Below are 17,263 nucleotides of genomic sequence, written 5' to 3'. Positions count from 1 at the left end.
GTGGGCTCGAAGAAGAAGAAAAAACAATATGCCACTGACAAAATACGGGCTGTTGGTATGCACCTAAATGGCCATAATTGGACATCTTGGGACAAACCTAAAAGCTTGTATCTAATCAATGGGATTTAATTTTTTTTTTCATTTGTGCCCACGTACTGCTATGCTGCTTTGCAAATTGATTTAAATGTACACAACTTAGGTGAGTAGGCCATGTTCATGAGTTATAGAGTCATTTTATGCTAAGACATTGCCTATGTTAATGCAATTTTTTGCATTAGCTGTAAATTATACCACAGATGATCAAACATAAGATACATCCTGTTAGTGATACACTCATGCATAAGTTGGGCATGCAGGGCACATTATTCCCTATAGTGCAATAGATATGTTCTGATAACAGTCGCTGAAACACGGGAATACAGCAATGTTGTTCATTATGGTTGTACACTGCTCACTGCAGTTGCTATTGAACATTGTGGTTGGCATTGTGCATTGCAACTGCACTGTGCAGTTTGGTTCAGTATTGTGCATTGCACTTCTTCATTCTGCATTGTGATTGTGCATTTTAGTTGCCCCTTGCACATCATTCATTGTACTGTGCATTGCTTGTCGTGTATTCCACAACAGTACCCAGTCATTATCATATGTAGTACAATGTTAACTGTTTTGATGGGAGTTGCATAGCATTGGCATAGTATATATCTACATGCAGGGGTGTGAGATTGCAGCCATAATTTGTTTTTCCTGCTTCTGGTCTATTTCTTTTCCACCCCTTTTGTCAGTTCCTGTTTTGGACTGAAAAATCAAGCCATAAACAAGTCACAATTCTAGATTCAGACATAACAAGCAATGATATAAATGAGCCAGATTTCACAAATAGCTAAATAACTGTGACTTAATCTGTGGTTTGTAGGGCACTAAAAATGTAGTTTGTTTTTGAAATGTGGTTGGACACACACACACACACACACACACACACACACAGAATTCAGCAAATTTATTTATCATGTACAAATTCAACCCCATTATTTTCTGCATTGCTGGACATAAGATTGTTGCTTTAACATTTTGCATTTCTCTTCCTATTACCTAAGAGTGTAACTATTCATAGCAATGCCATTAGCACAACTGTTTCACAGAAAAGAGATCTGATTAAGATAGAATATTTTCATCTATAAGTAATTATTTGAAGAATTCACACAGCACTGCCATTTTTATTGCATGCCTCCAGCTTTGGCAATTCAAGTCTGGTCACATCAATTAAAGGAATATTCAAACCTACCAGTGCAGCTAAATCTCAAGGGCCAAAGTGTAACAGTAAAGCAGCAATTCTGTCCCAATTCCACTTTCAGTACTGTATAACCATTCCATGGCAGATAATATTGTAACCAATCCTTTGTCCTTCTTTCTTTCCTAATTCATGATAGTATAAATAGCTAAATCATTCCAATTTGCATTCAGGCCTTGATTGGCATGGTGGTTGATCTACATTGAGTACTAGGCAGAGAGAATGTGTTCCTGCTGGTTCTGTCACTGTCATTTGGACCATTTGATACTGGATTTGTTGGCACTATTCTGGTGTGCTTCTGATCCTCTTTGGCTAAAAGTTTCCAGAAGGTGATGTTGGCAACACTGTCATTCAGCCTCCTGCCCATTACCTATTTATTCAAGTTGGCATTTCAAAATTGAAAACATATGCATTTTAAAACCTAAGAAAAGGAAAGATCTACATTAATTAAAAATTTAAAATAAAATAAATATATTTCAGTATTAAAATATCTAACATTTAAAATACATGACAATTTTACAAGTCCATAAAAACATAGAAGTAGACTCAGATTATTCATCAAAGGCCTGCTGGTTTCTGCCTGTTTCCAACAGCACCTTAAGGAGACAGCCAATTTAGCTTTGCTGGGAAGAGAGTTCCAGGGCACTGGAGCAGCCACCAAGAAGGCCCTCTACCATTTTCCACCAGGAATGCCTGTGAAGACAGTGGGACTAAAAGAAGAGCTTCCCCTAGAAGATCTGGTCTGCCAAATAGCCTTGATCTGAGTCATACAGGGCTTTATAGGTCATAACCAGCACTTTGAATTGTGCCCAGAAATAGACTGGAAGCCAGTGGAGCTGTTTTAATAGGAGTGTTGTATGATCCCTGTAACCAGCCTTGGCTGCAACTCTTTGAATCAGATGGAGTATATAACATGTTTTCTATTCTTCTGCAGAATCCTATTTCCTTTGTTGAATCACCACATGGAGAGATTTCTTGTCAAAAAGATGAAAATATGTGCTGTGGCTGGCACCGGTGAAGGTTACACTGGCAAGTCCTCTGGACTTAATACAGAATATAAGTTACAGGACGAGGCTGATGAAGCATTACCTTCTAAAGTCATACCCTCAGATATTAGTTTCCGTGTGTGAAAAGAAAGCCAGCATGATGCCAGTACAAGGACACTTGGAAGAGAACTTCTGATTGTCTCTCTTATGAAATGGGCAAAGCATATTGCAACATCTGTCACACAGCAAGTGAAATGAGTGCTCCTTTCCCAAAACCTCAAGAGACAGGAATGCACATGAAGCTTTTGTTAAGAAAGGCCCAAACCAGCAGAAAGCTCTAGAAAGATTCCACAGCCATCAACACTCAGATTTTCACCATGCAGCTGTTCAAGTTATGGCTGCTGTTGAAGGTGACATAAACGTTCATGTCATTTCTTCAGAAGGAACACAGAAGCAAATGCAAGACGCTAAAAAGGCACTGCTCAAAAATTTTATCCTCCATAAGATCTTGTCTGTCAAGGACTTGCAGTTCATGGCAACACTGAGGAAGGATCGAATCTTGCTGCTCTTGCTGCTTTGTGCTGCTGATGTTCCTCCAGCTGAAATCATAGCTGGATCGTACAAATTACAAATGGATTTCATCAGCTGTTGTGAATGAGTTTCTTAAAATCATGGCTCACAATATTCTAGTGAGAGAGACTGAAGCAGCTGTTTACTACAGAACAATTGTGGATGAGACCACAGATATCACAACAAAGGAGCAGGTTTCATTTTCCTTTCACATTGCCACAAAGGAAATGGCTGTGGAGGAATTCTTTTTTGGTTTTAATTATGAATTATGATTCCATAATTTCTAAATGTATTTTTGCTACTTTGAAAGATGTAATCTGCCACTTTAATCTTCCTCTTGACAGGGATCATGGCTAGTGCTATGATGATGTATCAAATGTAGCTGGATGCATGAGTGGACAACTGGGCTGCAGGCTCTTGTGAAAGAACCAAGACACTACAGTTGCCCCTCCTTTTTCACAGGGGATCTGTTCTGGGCCTTCTTGCGGAAACGGAGTTTCACCTATATTCAAGCCCCATTGGTTCCTCATGCATAAGCGAGGGACGTGGATCCAAAAACTGCGAGAATTGAGGGAGGGCTGTATATGGTCACTGTGTAGCCCATACTATGAATTTAGTGGTGCAGGATATATCGGGAGATGTTGCCATGTGTAAAAATCTTTTCAGTGAAGTATAATGGACCCTCATTTGTGAGGATTTAGTTGCAGAAACCCTCACATATTAAAAAAAAAAAAGTAGATGCTCAAGTCGGTATTTAAAATTTAAATTTACCTGCAATTGATGGCAGCCAGGCTGAGGAGCAGAATCAGGGCAGGGAAGGGAGTCTCATTGAAATCAATCGCACAAATGAGTTAAAAAGAGAGCGCAGGAAGTAAGTATCTGGGTCTGGGAGCATGGCTTTGCCAGTGGTGCTGCCTTCCAACCACTCTTTCTCTCCACCACACACACACATGTCTCATTGAAATCAGTCCCATGAAGGAGTTTTTAAAAGACCCAGAAACAGTAAATGCCTGGAGCTTGGCTTTGTCAATTCTCCCCTTCCAATCAAATTAGCCAATGGAGGTCCTCAAACTTTAACCTGTTGTTGGTAGGATATTTTTGAATGGAGCACAAGGTTAAGAGATTAGCATTCTGGGAACAGGAGGCTGAACAGAGACAGGAATCCAAGTGCGCATGATAGGAATCCAGCCCTCACCTTTTTGCAGATCCAGATATTGTTTGAGACTTGTGTTGTGCGTTGCTGTGTGAACTCTTTTTTGACCAAAAATGACCCCCCAAAAGCAAATATGTGGTCAAAGCAATCGTCCAAAGATTGCTCCTTCAGAGACAAAAGGTGTGTGTGTGTGTGTAAAGTGCTGACTTTGGATAAGAAAATAAAACTTAGACCTTGTGGAAAGTGACATGTCATAGCAGAAGTTGGTAGTAAGGTCGGTAAGAATGAATTTAGCATCTGCACAATTAGAAAGAAACAGAAATTTGTGTTTGTGCCGAACTTTCAATATCCAAAAATTGTCTGTACGGTTCATGATAAACTGCTTGCTAGGAGTGAGAAAGCTTTACATGTGTAGCTAGAGGATATGTCCCAGAAGCATGTCCCTGTTGATGGCCAAAATTTGCATGAAAAAGCACTTAACCTCTATGAACATTACTCTGAAAGGGTTGAAGAGAGTGAGAGGAAAGTGTTTAAGGCTAGTAAGGGATGGCTGGCTAGCTTTGTAAAATGCTACAGTCTCAAGAAGTTAAAGATTACAGGAGAATCTGCATCAGCCAATACAGAGACAGCACCAGCATTCCCAGAAGAGTTCCAGCAAGTCATAGATGACAAATGCAGGATACAGACCACTCCTTTCCCCGATAGATTGGGGCCTCAGCGGCCACAGTGACAGCCCTGGAGGCCCCGAACCACCTGTGGCCTGGAAAGGAGTGTCCTTGGGGCTTCATGCCCCAAGGACACCCTGACAACAGCGGGGAGAGAGACAAAGGGGCCACTCAGCCCCTTTCTCTTCTATATCGCTGGCACGGACGTGTAAAAGCTGTGCCAGTGACACGTCCAGCGAAAGGAGCTCCATTTCGGAGCTCCTTTCGGTGCCACTGAAAGGGTGCCACAAGCACCCTGTACCAGTGCCGCCGTCATGTCAAAATGGCGGCACTCATGTAGACAGGGTGCCACCATTGTGACGAACAGAGGCTCTGAATGGTGCGCGCTCCCTAACCCTAGAATCGCCGCCGCCACGCTACATTTTGGCGGTCTGTATCCTGCCACAGATTGTCTTCCAGAGCAAGTTTTTAATTGTGATGAAACAAGTTTGTTCTGGAAGAAGATGCCCAGTTGTATTTGCAGCCATAACAGTGTCAAGCAGGCTCCAGGATTCAAGGCCTGGAAAGATCACCTTACTCTGGCAATGCAGCAGTTGACATGATGAGGCCTGGCCACATCTATGGAGCAAACAATCCCCAGGCCTTTAAGAACAAACATAAAAATTGCCTGCCTGTGTTCTGGCAACACAGATGTGTCAGGTGACCGCAGTCTTGTGCTTGAAGTGGTTCCAGCAGTGCTTCATCCCCGAAGTGAAGAGATACCTGGAAGAGAAGGAGATGCCATTCAAGGTCTTCCTCATATTCAGCAATGCTCCCAGCCACCCCCAATCTTTCTGCTTTACCAATAAGGATGTGAAAGTGATGTTTCTGGCTCCAAACACAACATTACTCCTGTAACCATCAAGGTGTCATCAAGTGCATTAAGACAATTTACACCCTCTTCACCTTTGGGAAGATTTGTGCAGCACTTGATGTTAATCCACACACTGCACCATCGTGGATGTATGGAAGAGCTTCACAATTGCAGAGGCTATTGTGCTTATTGCAGTGTAGATGCCATAAAGCCTGAGAAGGTCAATAAGTGTTGAAAGCATTATGGGATGCAGTAGTCAATGATTTCAGGGGCTTCCCTACTATTGATGCAGAAGTCAGTAACATCTTGAATGTTGCAAGTGAACTTGCTGTGAAAGGCTTCTCTGTCGTGACTGAGGAAGATGTGGAGAAACATATAAAAGAGCATACAGAAAGGCTTACCAATGAGGAATTGGAAGATCTGCTGAAGTATTGTACATATGAGTATGAGCATGGTGATAATGCAGATGTAGAGGCGACTCAGACATCATTTTGGACACTTTAAAAATTTGCTGCAGTTTTTCAACAAGTGCTAGTGTTAAAATATATGATCCTTGAGTACAATCTTTCTATGGGACGACGCCTTCGTGTCTGAGGGATAACAACATGCTTACAACCACTGCAAGATTTATTTGATGATGCAAAGAAAAAGAAGAAACTGCTTCCTATAACAGTGTTTCTGAATAAAGCATCAGGAATTGTGAAGCCACAACATTCAAACCTTGAAGATCCTCAACCTTCAATCTCCACAGATCCTGACATGGTATTATTGATCCTCCTCCAAAGTGTCAATGTATACATGAGCCTTCTGATTTCTAAATAATACAAAATGTACTGTACTGTACATATAGCAATTAAAATATTTTCAACTATTAACAGCATTTGTGTGTATGTTTGCAGTTACAAACACCTTTTTATATAAGGGACCTGATGTTGGGGTGTTTAGGTTCGCCATAATGTATGACCTCATTCATGAGGAGAAAGGGAAATGTGAACCAGATGTTACAGGTGGCAAGATAGGAAAATTTTGTACAGGTAGTCCTTTCTCACTCGGTTTGCCCAAATATAGAGAGAGGAGGTGTGCTGTTCATAATTTCTCCCACTCACCATTGCTGTTTTATTGGAGTGTGGATGGGTGTGGGTGGGGAGTTGGAAGGCAGCACTGGTAAAACTAAGCTTCTTACTGCTCCTTGGTCTCTCCTTTTAAATTGTTTGTGGGATTGATTTCAATGAGACATGGGAGGTGGTGAGGGTGGGGGAAGAAAGGGTTGGAAGGCAGCACCATCAGCAAAGCCAAACTCCAGAGCCAAACACTTAATGCCTCCTGCTATCTCTTTTTAACTCCTTCCTGCGATTGATTTCAAGCAGTCAGGGGGTGGAGGGTTTCAGTAAGCCAAGGGGCAGGGGGAGGGAAGCCCCAAGGACCATGCCTCAATTCTTCCTGCTTCCTTCTTCCTGGGAGCATGCTGGCTGCCCCTTCAGAGCTAAATCACAGCAGAAGCAGGAAGAATACATCCCTGGTGCCTGGGTCTCTCCCTCCCACCCCCTTGACCAGCTTCCCTTTCTGCCCTGAGACTGCTTTTCAGCCTAGCTGCCATCAATTGCAGGTTAAAAAAGTTTTAGTCAGTGGATGCTGAAATCCACGGATGCCAAATCTGCGGAGGGCGAGGGCCAAGTGTAGCTGACCTTATTATTATTATTTATTATTATTATTATTAACCTTTATTTATGAAGCGCTGTAAATTTATTACCATGAGACCTTGGTATCTCTGGGGGAATCTGTCCTGAACTCCCCAGCAGATACCAAAATCTGGACCTCAGGCCCCGTTGTTCCCAATGGCAGTGCATATACATGGCCATGCCACCATTAGGGACAACAGGACTTCAGTAAACCCCCATCCTGTTGCCCCTAATGGTGGTCCCTAATGCATGGATTGCCATTGGGGAACAATACAGGCTTGCCATCTGCAGATGCTGAAATCGGCCGATGGCAAGTCCCTGGATAGTGAGGCCCCACTCTACTTTTGTCAGAAGTTCACGCAAACATCTTGCCTGGTTCATAACATATCAAGGGAGAGGGGAGAATATACATCTTCCTTACAGTCAGTTGCTCTTATAGACAGCTAATTGATTTCTTTGAGGATGTGGCACCTGAGGAAAGGGGAGGTGCTGAGACAAAAGTAGATGGATATACATAAAGCTTGCAAAGGTTTGCTTCTTTCTTCATGCTGCAGCACTTTATGCTTGTGTTTAGACATTAGAACACACTGAGTACACTTCATACAAGTAACGTACAGTTCTGTCAACCAGAACTTCTTCTGGGTCTGCAGAGGAGTTTACAGCAGCTGAAGAACAACTTTTAAGCGTTCTGGACAAATGACAACAATGACCACAATGACAGCAAAATACTTAGGTTTAGGAAGCTCTACCTAGCACAGAAAGCCTCCATGCCATATTGCTCCTGAGTGTGAGCTTCACCAGTTTGAGTCTCTTGAGGGATTCTATAAGAAAATATTTTATGGTGTGTTTGATAATGTCAGCAGCAGCTTACACAATTACTATTCTTCAGATGTGTATGAACCATACAAGCAAAACTGAAAACTGACATGGATTCTTCTAGATTACAACTTCATCATGATATGATGTTGATTATTGCAATGAAATTATAACTCTTCAGGATGTGGTTGATCTTCTGAGTGGACACAAGGCAAATATTTACAGCACCTGCTACCAGAACTGACAAAGCTGATCAAAATCACCCTTACAGTGCCATTTTCATCATGTTCACCAGAAAGGTCATTCTCATCTCATGCCTTTGTAGAATAAAGACCTTTCTGCAGCCAAGCATGGGGCAAGCTAAGCTCAATCACATGGTTGTTCTATATGGACATAAAGACATCAGTTTGGAGATAGAGCTGAACATTATAGCTAATGAGTTCATCCAGGAGAAATACATAAAGTGCAGAAGAATCCTAGAAGTAGATATCCTGAATGTATTTCTTCCGAATGGTGCTTTGTTTAGTTACCTACCCATCAGTTCTCCATCTGGTTAGTTATAATAAATTTATTTAAATCCATAAGCAGGATTCAACTTGAATGGGTTATTGCATGAGCCTTTGGATGGTGGGGTAGTGTACTTTGTAGAGTACTTTTTATTTCAATGTGGCTTTAAACATGCTAGGATCTATTGATGAAGGATGGTTTCTAAAAATAGAAATAGAAACAAGCATAGCCGTCTTGCCCAGGTTTAGCAAAAATGAAATACATAGATATAGGATGGGGGACACCTGGCTGAACAAGACTATGTGTGAAAAGGATCTAGGAGTCTTAATAGACCACAAGTTGAACATGAGTCAACAGTGTGATGCGGCAGTTAATAAGGCCAATGTGATTCTAGGCTGCATCAATACAAGTATAGTGTCTAGATCAAGGGAAATAGTAGTGCCACTCTATTCTGCTTTGGACAGGCCTCAACCTGGAATATTGTGTCCAGTTCTGGGCACCACAATTCAAAAAGGATGTTGAGAAACTGGAGCTTGTCCAAAGGAGTGCAACTAAAATGGTGAAGTGTCTAGAAACCATGCCTTATGAGGAGAGATCTAGGGAGCTGGGTATGTTCAGCCTTGAGAAGAGATGGTTAAGAGGCGATATGATACCCTTATTTAAATATTTGAAGGGATGTCATATTGAAGAGGGAGCAAGTTTGTTTTCTGCTGCTCCAGAGACTGGGACCCAGAGCAATGGATGCAAGCTACAGGAAAAGAGGTTCCACTTCAACATTAGGAGGAATTTTCTGACAGTAAGGGCTGTTCGACAGTGGAACACACTTTCTTGGAGTGTAGTGGGATCTCCTTCCTTGGAGGTCTTCAAACAGAAGCTGGATGGCCATCTGTTGGGGATGCTTTGATTGAGAGTTCCTGCATGGCAGAATGGGGTTGGACTGAATGGCCCTTGTTGTCTCTTCCAACTCTATCATTCTGTGATTCTAAGTGCTTCAACGAGAAAAGAGAAACAGAGCATTGTATTCTTCTGTCCAGTCTCAAAGTGGGAATACCAGAATGTGAACTGAGCTGATATTCAAAACTTGACATGCGGGGTTTCTGCCCTGTGAACATATGCATAAAATATATGTGCCAGCTTTAGCATATTACCTGTTACAGGTTGAGTATCCCTTTTCCAGAAATCCAAAATACTTCAAATGGGTGGCTGCGATAGTGGCACCATTTGCTTTCTGACGGTTCAGCATACACAAACTTTGTTTCATGTACAAAATTATTTTTAAAAAATTGTGTATAAAAATACTTTCAGGCTATGTATATAAGGTGTGTACAAAACATAAAAGCATTTTGGATAAGGGATACTCAAGCTGTACTTGTTTTACTTGATTCAAAGTTGTATTTAAATGTTTGAAATTTAACATTTGACAGTTCATCACTGAGAGGAATTGTGTCACAGAGAAGGTTACAAAGAGGTGGAAAAGGGAAATCCATATGAAGAAGAAAAAGCTAAACATTGCATGTATCTTCAGAAAATGAGAGAGGAGGACCTCTCAAGAGCTCTGTACAACGCAGGAATGTTTAAAAAGCGTTTTGTGAAAACTGAATGAAGAGAGAAAGGCCCACTGAGAGGTCCTTTGGAGTATATTTTGACACAGCATTGAGCTTCAGCTAGGAAACCTAGTCTCCCTTTCCATGTTTAAAGTTTAAAAGATGACCTAACAGGAAGAAATTCAACAGTTAGAGCCTCCTTCACTGCTGCATCTATAAGAGCATGGCTTTATTTTGTTATCTCTATGTGGTTCTCAGCTTCTTGGGTGGGCATTTTAACCCACTTGAGGAAAAGAAGTCTTTTATGGGTGCCTTTTAAACCACAAATAACAGGCCAAGTTCAAAAGTGGAGCTTCTCCCATCACCTCAGAAATAATCCAGTTTGATATCATTTAAATTGACCGTGGCTCCATACTATGGAATTCTGGGAATTGCAGTTTGTTTTGGTCCCACTGCGGATGCAGCCCTATGGAACCTTTGATTGATTTGATTGAAAGCATTTAAAACACAAAAGTCCTTAAGATAAAAGGGTAAGCGACATGCTCTCCGTATTCGGCTTACTTTGAATACCAGGCATTATAATCTCTGACGCCTAAACCGGTATATACTCATCCTTCCACATTCACTGGGGTTAGGGGCACAGGACCCACATGAATGTGGAACAACCACAAATAACAAAAAACACGACATTTTTATGTGAGAGAACATCTCTCTAGGAATCTCTAGGTCCTCCAGTGCAACTCTGTGGTCAACACCAGCCAGGCACTGACCATAGAGTTGTGCTGGAGGGGCTAGAAAGTCTTAGTGGAGGATTCTCTCTAGGAATCTCTATGTCCTCCAGTGCAACTCTGTGGTCAACACCTGCCGGGCATTGACCATAGAGTTGTGCTGGAGGGCCTAGAAAGTCCTAGTGGAGGATTTTCTCTAGGAATCTCTAGGTCCACCAGTGCAACCCTGTGGTCAACACCTGCCGGGCATTGACCATAGAGTTGTGCTGGAGGGCCTAGAAAGTCCTAGTGGAGGATTCTCTCTAGGAATCTCTAGGTCCTCCAGTGCAACTCTATGCTCAACACCTGCCAGACATTGACCATAGAGTTGTGCAGGAGGGGCTAGAAAGTCCTAGTGGAGGATTCTCTCTAGGAATCTCTAGGTCCACCAGTGCAACTCTGTGGTCAACATCTGCCTGGTCAACATCTGCCTGGTCAACATCTGGCATTGGCAATAGAGTTGTGCCTAGCGGAGTGTTCTCTCTAGGAATCTCTAGGTCCTCCAGTGCAACTCCGTGGTCAACACCTGCCAGACATTGACCATAGAGTTGTGCTGGAGGAGCTACAATGCCTAGCAGAGTGTTCTCTCTAGGAATCTCTAGGTTCTTCGGTGCCACTTTTGGTTCAAGTTGACCATAGAGTTCCGCTGGAGGACCTACAGTTTCCTAGAGAGGCGTGCTCTCAGGTAAAAAAACATGGTGTTTTCGTTACTTCCGGCTCTTCCATACTCTCGAAGGTCTTGTGCCCCTAACCCTAGCGAATAGGGAGGGAGGAGTGTGTTTTGTTTGCGTTCCTAGGCGCCTCCACCGCTCTCGCCCCCTCACAACACTTGGGAACCGGAAGTGCCAGGCCGGAACCATCTTTACAGGATGGTTGAGACCCTTGCGTCCGTCCGGAAGACTTCCGGTCTGAGGGGAGGGAGGAGGTAGGACGAAGAGAACGTAGGGAGATCTCGCGAGGTTTTGCGGCCTACTCTCACAGCAGTAGGCCTGAGCGTAGAGGCCTCTGGCTTGAAGATAGGCTGCCTCAGTCTTCCTCCAGCGAGGGCGCGCAGGCGCAGTAGGGAGAGACCTGCGCCGGCCGTCTCCCTTCTGTCTCTCTGTGTGAGGGAGAGAGAGAGAGAGAGCCGTTTGGAGGCCGCTTCTCTTTCTCGTCCTGAAGCTTTCCACGTCGCTCCTGAGGGGAAAGGCCTAGGCCTCGCTCGGGCCCAGCCGGGAAATGGGGCGGAGAGGAGGCCGGCGGCGAGGCTGGGCTTAAGGCAGAAGCGAAGCGGAGGAGGAAGAGGAGGCCTCGTCCTTGGCCTCGTCGCCGTCGTCGTCATTAGGGTCTCTCCAATCGATGGCCTCTCAGCCGCGGGCGCCTTGACGGATTATCCTCGGAAGGATCCCGATGCCGAGCACTTCGGAGGCGGCGAGCCGGGCCCGGAGCGGCGGCGGCGGCGGCGGAGGGAGTAGCAGGGGCTCCGAGTCTCCGTCGGCGGAGAAGAAGCGTCTGCACCACCGGCGTCGGAAGCGCTACTCCTCGGCCCCTCAGGCTCCGGCGCTGCCTCCTCTCCCGCTCCCTCTCCCTGCTCCGGTGGCGGCCCCTCCGACCCCTTCGCTGCTCTTCCCGCTGCTGCAGCCTCAGCCCTCCCTCCTGCAGCCCCCGCTGCCGCCGCAGTCGCTGCTCTTCCTGGCGGCCACCGGAGGGGCCTCGGCTTCCTGCTGCGGGGGCGACAAGGGGGGCGGGGAGCGCAAGCGGGCCAGGGGCAAGAGGCGCTCGGGGCCTCGGCACAAGCGCAGGAGGGGCAGGCTAGGCGGAGGGGCAGCGGGAGGGCTGGGGGGGCTGGGCCTGGCCGCCTCGGAGCGGCGCGGGGGCGCCTTGGGGCCGCTGGGAGGGGAGTACGACGACGTGAGTTCGCAGTCGGAGGGGCCTTTGGGCGGAGGGGTGGCTGGGAGTGGCGGGGGAAGCCCAAGGAGGGCGCGCAGGGAGCACCGCAGCAGCAGCAGGCGGCGCTCCTCCCGGGAACGGCACCGGGAGCACCGCCGGCGGGGGGAGGAGAAGGAGAAGGAGAAGGAGAAGGAGAAAGACAAGGAGAAGGCCAAGGGGGCGTTGGGGGCGGCGGACCAGAAGCAACCGCAGCAGCAGCAGCAGGAGGCTCCCGCCGGGGCCACCGCCTCCTCCTCCTCCTCGTCCTCCAAGTCCCGCGGCAGCCGCCACAACCACAGCGGAGGAGCGGAAGGCGGCGGCAGTGGCGGCAGCGAAGGCCGCAGGAAGGGCTCGCCCAGCAGCAGCGGCACCAGCAGCCGGAAGGAGCGGGAGAGCAAAAGCCACCGGAGCCGCAAGGAGCCCCCCTCGGCTTACAAGGAGCCGCCCAAGGCTTACCGGGAGGAGAAGGCCGAGCCCCGGGCTTACCGCCGGCAACGCTCCTCGCCCAGCCCCGGCCGGGATGACAGCCCCCCCGGGCACAGGACCTCCTCGCAGGGCCAGCGGAGCCGCAAGTCGCCCCTCAGCCCCCGCTCGCCCCTCAGCCCTTACCGGCGACGCTCGCCCAGCTACAGCCGGCACAGCTCTTTCGAGCGCGGCGGGGATGCCTCCCCCGGGCCCTACAGCTCCTGGCGACGCTCCCGGAGCCCCTACAGCCCGGCCGTCAGGTAAGGCAGCTCCAGGGCAAGGGGCTCGGCCTCAGATGGACCCCTTAAATGATTTTAAATGATTAAAATCACGACATTGACGTTAAAACGACATTAACTCAAGTGCCATCGTCCCGTGAAGAACCAGGGAATAACAAGGCAAGAAACAGCAAAGAAAAGTCAGTCAGGGGAAAACTCCGTTACTGTTGTTTCTTGCCTGGTTATTCACAGTATAATGACGCTTCAATCACGTTTTGGCTCAACTTCATGTAGAAACCAATTTCAGGTTAATCACTGGCTATTCATGGGATAATAGCACTTTGCACACAACATCATGTGAAAACCATTTGCACAGTTGCGGGCTAATCACGGCTTAATCACTGTTTATACTTCCAGGTTTCTCCTGTGCGATAAACCTCTAGGCCAGCAATTCACTTGTGCTGGGACCTCTGATTCATGGCTGGATTCTGGTGCTTCACGCTCTTCTCTCCCTCCATTCCCTGGAACCGCAGCTGAAAGCTGGCTGTGTTGATGCTCTTCAACTTTGACCCTTCACCAGATTTGTAATTAAGAGTACAGTAGTCCCTCCTTATTCACTGGGATCAGGGCTGGAAGACCCTCATGAATGTGGACAAACGGCATAGAAAAACACTATTCTTTTAACCTGAGAGAACACCGCTAGGAATTTCCAGGTCCTCCAGCATAACTCTGTGGTCAACATCTTCCAGAAGTTGATCGTAAAATCATTCTGGAGGATCTACAAAGGCCTAGATAAGTGTTATCTCTAAGAACATCTAGGTTCTCCAGCACAGCTCTATGGTCAACTTCCAGCAGAATTGCTCTGGAGGACTTGTAGATTCCAAGAGAGAACATATTGTCAAAGCTGCAGATGTGGAGGACCAACTGTATTTTCAACATAGCACTTGTAATGGAGTTTATTTATTTACTTGCTGTATTTATACCCCACTCTTCAGCCAGAAAGGCGCTCAGACCAACTTTTCACTTTGTGAATAGCTCTTTTGAATTGTCTTTTTTGTGTGCAAAATAGTTGGATAGTCAGAGACACTCATTGATTGTGCCTTCCTTCTGAGAATAGTGAAGCATCAGCTGACAAAACTCGGAAGAGTACAAAATACTTAAGGTATTTAGATATAGAAAGTATTCATTTCCTGTTTAAGGTATCAAGAATAAACTTATTGCGATGATAGCAGTGATGGACTTGAATTACCAGAAAGGCTACATGATTCTGGGCAATGTTTAAGATGGTAGGAATGTAGAAGCAACCTTTCTTTTTATATTTATTTATTGAATTTATACCCTGTTTTTCTCCTGGGATGGAATCCAAGTGCTTTTCTTAATAGACTCTTGTACAACAAGGTGCCTTTTCATACTTGTTGGTGTAAGTCAGTTTTTTTTTTGCAATCACCTTTAAATCCTTATGTAGCTTTTATTGATTCAAACATGTATATTCAGGTTGTCATTGACTGCAGGCATAAATTACATATACAGAAATAATCCTCGTCGAGATCAGTAAAACGTGAATAAACAAGTTTGATCATGAAATATTGACAGTTAATTATTGGATTATCACTTCATAGAAACTCAGGTTGGAATATTACTTTAGGATTTGTGCCTGACTGTCCGGTACATGTTTGGTTATTGTTCAGATTTTATCACGTTACTTGTTGATTTGGAATTTCTGTGTTTAGAATTGCCACACGCTAGAAATATTTCCTCCTTGGTTCCTCCTTGGATATTTAGGTAAGTCCTTGATAACATGATAGAAAGTTTTTAGAATGTAGATGGTCCAGTCCTTAGAATTGAATCTCACTTGTTTTGAACAGAACACGCTCCCAAGTAAATATAATAGATTCAGCACTCATCACTTCCTTGCTTCCCATTCCGTAAAGCGTTGTTGAAGTTCCTTACTCATACTGTTGATTTCCTGCCCTAGAAACTCTGGCCTTGATATCTACTTTGTGTTTGAAACGCCTTCATTCATAACTTAAAGTTAGGCCATGGTGACTCCTCTGTTTTTATCTCTTAGAAAAGTATCTCTTAAACTCTCTGCTTCACTTAAAGGGTTGAATAAAGGCACATGCATTATGCTTTTTTACCCACTTTTGTTTTCTTTCTTGTTGCTTTGGTCATGGCATGTGTCTGCTTTGTGTTTGCAGACCTAAAAAGTGCAATCCTGTATGTAATTATTCAGAAGCCCAGGTTCAGCGGGGCTTCTTGCCAGGTAAAAATGCTTACACCCCATATCACCGGCTGTTTATTTATATGACACGTCAGTGACCATAACTGCTCACATCAAATGAACTACATAGAACAGTTAAAAAATAAGCAGAAACAATTAGAAAGGCAAGGGCAAACCCTCTTGAACAATTCTTGCCAAGAAAAATCCCATGATAGGATCACCTTAGAGTTGTCAAAAATGGGAAGTGGATTAAATAGCACACAAGTATATACAAGTAATACATAACAGATCAATACATACATTATTTAATGTTGCAGTACAAAAACACCTAGGGTACATCTACACTGTAGAAATAATGCAGTTTGACACCACTTTAATTGCCACAGCTCCACCATACAGAAACCTGGAATTTGTTGTTTTGTTGAGCACCAGCACCGGCAGAAAAGGCTAAGACTTTGTAAAGCTACACACCCCAGGATTTTGTAGGATGGAGTTCCAGTACTTAAAGTGGTTTCAAACTGCATTATTTCTGCAGTGCAGATGCACTGCTAATTAAACACTTCATTAATAAATGAGAGAATAAAACAGAACAGAGGAATAAATACACTATTTACAAAGATTAAAAAATAACAGTCTGCATTTCAGTAAGGTTTTCTGCAGTAAATTTACAATTGTTGATTGCTGGCTATTTCTTTCTGTTCCAGCAGCTTTCTTGCCATCTCTTATCTTGGTCTCCTATCTCAGTTTCTTCCCTAGTTTTCATCCAGTTTCCACTGCAGAGTTAAAGGTCTCCAGTTCTACTTCAAGCCCCACAGATGCTCAGATGACATGTTGGTCTTTCTGCACCAAAGTCCTGTTCCTCAGGCAGGGGGTTTTAAGAGGCTTCAAGGTAGTTGGGTGCAAGGAGATGGGTGGAAATACTTCTTGATATTAGTGTCTCTTCACCAAGCACTCCTCAGTCATTTTAGCTTTTGTTGTAGGTATGAAAGTGAATTCCTCTTTTAATGTGGTAGTGCAAAGTCATCTATAAGTCAAGAAATTTATGCCCAGAAATTGACCCTAAAATCCTGGGTTGACTTATATACAGTAATACTGCTTAGAGAGGTCCTGAAAGAAGTACTGCCTGATGCCCCATTCTCTATAATGCCTCACTCTCTGAGCCTTGGCAGTGATTTCTGAAAGAGCTGCCCAGATAGGAGTATATGTGAAAGAGGTGATTTCCTTCTCAAGCCACTGTTAAAATCTTCTCTTCCCATCCTCCTCCTCTTGCGGATCTCTTCCCCCCGCCAAACACTCCATTTAACTCCACTTCTTTCCTTTTTCAATCCGATGTTAAAACCTTTTACCCCCAAATACCCCATTTCCCTCCCTTCCCCTTTCAATCCAGAGTTAAAACCTCCTCCTCCAGCACCAGGAAAGTGATGTTAGGTGGTCGGGAGAGGTCCGAAGAAGGAGGGAGGGAAGTGGTGTTACATGCCCCTATGTTTTACCCTCAACTTATCCATGAATCATGTCAAAATCCACCATCTTGCCCTAAAACCTTCCCTCAACTTAATACACAAGATTGACTTGTACACAAGTATATACGGTAGTTAGCCTTGTGTGATACTGTAGTTCTTAAAA

At 44.7% G+C, this 17,263-nt stretch overlaps 1 protein-coding gene across 1 annotated transcript in view; it reads left to right on the top strand.

Annotated features, from left to right (window-relative positions):
* The first annotated feature begins 11,680 nt into the window (after positions 1 to 11,680).
* Positions 11,681 to 17,263, top strand: part of CDK13 (cyclin dependent kinase 13) — a 51,554-nt gene continuing 45,971 nt past the window's right edge. Inside the window, exon 1 of the mRNA XM_089532569.1 lies at positions 11,681 to 13,461. Coding sequence (XP_089388695.1) covers positions 12,218 to 13,461 — 1,244 coding nt within the window. The 5' untranslated portion in view covers positions 11,681 to 12,217. The remainder of the gene's footprint in view (positions 13,462 to 17,263) is intronic.

This window comes from Sceloporus occidentalis, unplaced genomic scaffold (genome assembly GCF_023333645.1).
Source record: "Sceloporus occidentalis isolate IW3139 unplaced genomic scaffold, rSceOcc1.0.p SCAF_7, whole genome shotgun sequence".
Lineage (NCBI taxonomy): Eukaryota > Metazoa > Chordata > Lepidosauria > Squamata > Phrynosomatidae > Sceloporus > Sceloporus occidentalis.
The sequence above is the reverse complement of the archived record's forward strand: the minus strand, read 5'-3'. Positions and strand labels throughout refer to the sequence as shown.